This window comes from Portunus trituberculatus, chromosome 7, assembly GCF_017591435.1.
Source record: "Portunus trituberculatus isolate SZX2019 chromosome 7, ASM1759143v1, whole genome shotgun sequence".
Classification (NCBI taxonomy): domain Eukaryota; kingdom Metazoa; phylum Arthropoda; class Malacostraca; order Decapoda; family Portunidae; genus Portunus; species Portunus trituberculatus.
The window spans coordinates 7,046,544-7,051,543 of NC_059261.1; the positions used below are offsets into that span (position 1 = coordinate 7,046,544).

At 43.4% G+C, this 5,000-nt stretch overlaps 1 protein-coding gene across 1 annotated transcript in view; it reads right to left on the reverse strand.

Moving 5' to 3' along the window:
- LOC123520283 (neurobeachin-like) overlaps positions 1-5,000 on the reverse strand; it is a 287,400-nt gene that overhangs the window by 89,930 nt on the left and 192,470 nt on the right. The window contains exons 34-38 of the mRNA XM_045282450.1: positions 3,342-3,690; positions 2,440-2,566; positions 2,134-2,242; positions 1,529-1,710; positions 1,027-1,177 (exon numbers count right to left, since the gene is read on the reverse strand). Of these exons, the coding sequence (XP_045138385.1) occupies positions 1,027-1,177; positions 1,529-1,710; positions 2,134-2,242; positions 2,440-2,566; positions 3,342-3,690 (918 nt within the window). The remainder of the gene's footprint in view (positions 1-1,026; positions 1,178-1,528; positions 1,711-2,133; positions 2,243-2,439; positions 2,567-3,341; positions 3,691-5,000) is intronic.

Sequence of the window (5,000 nt, forward strand, 5' to 3'; positions counted from 1 at the left end):
GGTGACAGGTGGATGAAAAGTGTGAGTGGGTGAGTGAAAGGTGGATGAGTGGGTGATAGGTGGGTGAACGGTGGATGAAAGGTGAGTGGGTGGGTAAGTGAGTGGATGAGTGGATGAAAAGTGGATGACAGGTGGATGAAAGTGGATGACAAGTGGGGGGGAAGGGGAAGGGGTGGAGAGCCTTTGTTTTGAGTACCAAGTTGAAAATTTTGTGTTTGAGTATTGAAAAGTTTCCGTTGAAGGACGTTTGGTGACTTGAAGGACATTTGAGTATCCTACACCAAACCAAAAATCCTGCAAAAATATCCTTCCCTGAGAATACCATCCTTAAAAAAAACAAAACAAAGAAACAAAGAAGCAAATCCTACGACCCCTCCATCCCCCCCCCAAAACAATGAATAAATAAATAAAACAAAAGAAGAAATAAATGAACAAATCCTACAGCAAACCAGGAGTCCTACATATTACTGGAGAACCACAAATCCTACACTGAACCACATGTCCTATCAAACGGCATCCTGCAAAAATGTCCTTCCTTCAGAATGTCCGTTAAAAAAAATAAATAAGTAAAAAAAATGAAAAATAAATAAATAAATAAATAAAACAATCCTACAGTTCAATCCTACAGCATCCTACCTGGAGAATGGCGTCCTCTGGTGCCCCGTGCTAAAAAAAATAATAAACAAATAATAAAAAAAGTAAAAAAAAAAATAAACAAAACAAATCCTTGAGCTCAATCCTACAGCATCCTACACATCCTACCTGGAGAATGGCGTCCTTTGGTGCCCCGTGTAAAAAAAAAAAAATAAATAAATAAATAAAAAATAAATGAATAAATAAAAAAATAAATAAATAAACAAAAATCCTACAGCCCAATCCTACAGCATCCTGCACATCCTACCTGGAGAATGGCGTCCTTTGGTGCCCCGTGTAAAAAAAATAAATAAATATATAAAAAAAATAAATAAATAGAAAAAAAAAAACAAATAAATAAACAAAAATCCTACAGCATCCTACACATCCTACCTGGAGAATGGCGTCCTCTGGTGCCCCGTGTTCTATGGCAGCCTTGAGAGTGGCCTCAGGATGGGAGGAGCCGAGAGGATTGGGGACGAATCTCTTCCTTCTCCTTGAGTCGTCCTCCCATGAGTCCAACTTCCAGAACTGTGACGGCATCCTGGAATGAGTGGGAATGGGTGAGTGAGTGACTGGAATGACTGGGAATGGGCTGGAATGATTGAGAATAGTGAGTTCTGTTCTCTCTCTCTCTCTCTCTCTCCCTTTTATCTCCCTCTTCTCTCTCTCTCTCTCTCTTCCTTCTCTTTCCCTCTTCTCCTTTCACTATCCCTTTCCCTCTTCCCTCTCCCTTTCTCTCCCTGCCCTCACTCACGTCTTGTTGGCCAGAGAGCGCCAAGTTCCCCTCCCTCTTCCCTCTTCCCTCTCCCTCCCCTCACTCACGTCTTGTTGGCCAGAGAGCACGCCAAGTTCCCCTCCCTCTTCCCTCTTCCCTCTCCCTCCCCTCACTCACGTCTTGTTGGCCAGGGAGCGTGCCAGGTTCCCCCAAGCCCCATGTTTATTGGAGAGAATATTGGTGATCTTGTCCAGTATCCTCGCTGCGACCACATTGTCCCTCCGCCGAGCTGCTGTAATGAGATGGTCGCACATTTTCTCCTCCTCCCGCCTCTCCAGAACCGTCGTCGCACACAGGGACTGCAAGGGAAGGTGGAGTGAGATGGGGCTGACTGTCGGAGGCTGGGAGGGGCTAAATTGGACTGTGGGAGATTAGGAGGGGCTGAGATGACTTGCAAGGGAGGGTGGAGTGAGATGGGGCTGACTGTGGGAGGCTGGGAGGGGCTAGGATGGACTGTGGGAGGTTGGGAGAGGCTGAGATTGACTATGGAAAAACTGGAAGGGACTTGAAAGGGCTGTGGAATGCTGGGAAAGGCTGGGATGGGATGTGGAAGGGTAGGGAGGCACTGGGAGGGACTGTGGGAGGCTGGGAGGGACTGTGGGAAGCTAGGATAGACTGGGAGGGGCTGTGGGAGGCTGGGAGGGACTAGGGTGGACTGAGGAAAGGTGGGAAGGGCTGGGATGGAAAGAAAAATACTCACTCTCTCTCTTTCTCTCTCTCACCTCAAATTCCGCATGCTTCAAGACATCATCCGCCCTCATCCGGTTCAGGATAAACTCTGCCTCATTGGCCACTCTTACTATGTGGTCCTTCATCGCGTGGGAGAGCAGTCTGTGGGAGAGGGAGAGGGAGAGGAAATATAATAATGTAACTCTTTTAAACACACACACACATATTTTTTTCCCTTCCTCTACTTCCTTCTTCTTCTTCTTCTCCCTCTTTCATTACTATCATTATCTTTCTTCCTCTTCTCAAATGCCTCCACACACACACACACACACACACACACACCTGGCCGAGCTACTCACCTTCCCTCGTTAATAAGTTCAATGAAGGCCAAACCGGCGTGTTTCTGTAGTGAATTCTGCCACTCCTGCGAGCACAACAGCATCACCAGCTCCACCACACTCTGACTGTGCTTAAATGTCATCAGCCCTGCCAAGAGAAGTGACATGAGGTGAGGTGAGGTGAGGTGAGGTGAGGTGAAAAAAAACAGAGGAAAACAAGAAAAGTTAGGTTTGGAAATGGAAAAGAAAGAAAAAGGAGACGGAAAAAGTTAGGTTAGGTTTGGTTAGAGCGAGAGCGAGAGAGAGAGAGAGAGAGAGAGAGAGAGAGAGAGAGAGAGGGAGAATACACAAAAAAATATCCTAAAAACACACCAACACACTCATACACCAAAACACACCTCAAAAACACACCCAAGCATTCTCACACACCCCAACACACTCTCAAACACACCGCTCAAACACATGCACACGCCCAACACACCCCAAGACACAAACAAACACACACACACTGATATACCCCAAAGATACAACACATACCCAAATAAAACACCAAAACACACTCAAACACTCAACACACTCAAACACACACTCAAACACCCCAAACACACTCAAACACCACCAAACACACACCAAACACACAAACACACACATGCAAAACACACAAACACCCCAAAAATACCCCAAAGCACACTCAAAACACCTCAAACACTCAAACACTCAAAACACACTCAAACACCCCAAACACTCAAAACACACCAAAACACTCAAAACACACTCAAAACACCCACACTCAAAAACACACTCAAAACACCCCCAAACACTCAAAACACCCCAAAACACACCAAAATACTCAAAAAACACACCAAAACACCCCAAAAACACTAAAAACACTCAAAAACACCCCAAAACACACACACACAGACCTTCCATCAACAGCTCTTGGCCGTGAGACCCAACGAGCGTTTTGGAGAGGAAGGGAGCAAAATCCACCATTATCTCCCTCAGTAGCGGCGACACAGACCCTAAAGCCATCTCTAATTTCTGCGTCAGGGAGGCCTCGCGGGAAGGAGTCGGGATGGGGAGGTCCGAGTGCAGGAAGGGCTTGATATTCAGGTCCTCGGGTCTATGGGGCTTGACGGAGGCTGAATCAGAGAGGTTGGACGGAGAAGGCAGGACTGATATTTGGCCCCCAAGCGTCTGAGGGTCCTGCGATGGTGGTGGTGGTGGTGGTGGCACAGGCTGTGGTGGTGGTGGTGGTGGTGGTAGGGATTGCTGTAAGAATATTGACTAAATGCTATTGAAGTTTTGTTTTTCTTTTTGTTTTTTTTTTCCTTCGTTTTTTATTGTTTTTTGTTTACGTTTGTTTGTCTTTTCTTATCTTTTCTTTACTTTTTTATTTGCTTCCTCTATTCTTATTCTCTTTCATTCATTTTATTTATTATTTATTTTTTCATTTCTTTACTTTTCTCTTCTTCATATATATTTTTTTTTATTTCCTAAGTGAATGTTACAATGCAAACTATGCAAATAACGTTCTGCTTCAAATGACACCAGTTTTTAAGGGTGTTTTTATGGTTCTAGTGACAGATTAACACCATTTCTACATGACCAATAGGAGAAACACTCTTGAAAACCCGCTAATGATTTGTAAGGCCTTGAAAAATAGAGAAGACTATTTTTAAGGCTGTTTTTTTATGGTTCTAGTGACAGATTAATAAGATTTGTACACTCTTGCAAGTAAAAACACTCTTAAAAACCCAGCTATTGATTTGTGAGGCCTTGGAAAATAGAGGAGACTGTTTTTAAGGGTGTTTTTATGGTTCTAGTGACAGATTAATAAGATTTGTACACTCTTGCAAGTAAAAACACTCTTAAAAACCCAGCTAGTGATTTGTAAGGCCTTGAAAAATAGAGGAGACTGTTTTTAAGGCTGTTTTTTTATGGTTCTAGTGACAGATTAATAAGATTTGTACACTCTTGCAAGTAAAAACACTCTTAAAAACCCAGCTAATGATTTGTGAGGCCTTGAAAAATAGAGAAGACTGGTTTTAAGAGTGTTTTTATGGTTCTTGTGACAGATTAATAAGATTTGTACACTCTTGCAAGTAAAAACACTCTTAAAAACCCATCTATTGATTTGTGAGGGCTTGAAAAATAGAGAAGACTGTTTTTAAGGGTGTTTTTATGGTTCTAGTGACAACATTTCTACACAACCAATAGGAGAAACACTCTTGAACACCCAGCTAATGATTTGTGAGGCATTGGTAAATAGTTATGATGGGAGAATATAGTGCTTAATAATCCTACAACGATCATTATCATTATTATCATTTATCTTCATCATCACTGTCATTTTCCTAGCCATCATTATCATCATCACTTCCTTTCATCTTTCCCTTGTTTTGCCGTCCTTACCTGTGTGTTGGCGGTGGTGGTTGTAGGGGGGGGGGCTGCGGCACACTGCTGCTGCCGCCACTACTGTTGTCGCAGCTCGTAGATTCTGTCATGCCGTACACTGTGGGGTGAGGTTAGGTTAGGTTAGGTTAAGTGAGGTTAGGTTTTGATTAAGTTAGATTAGGTTA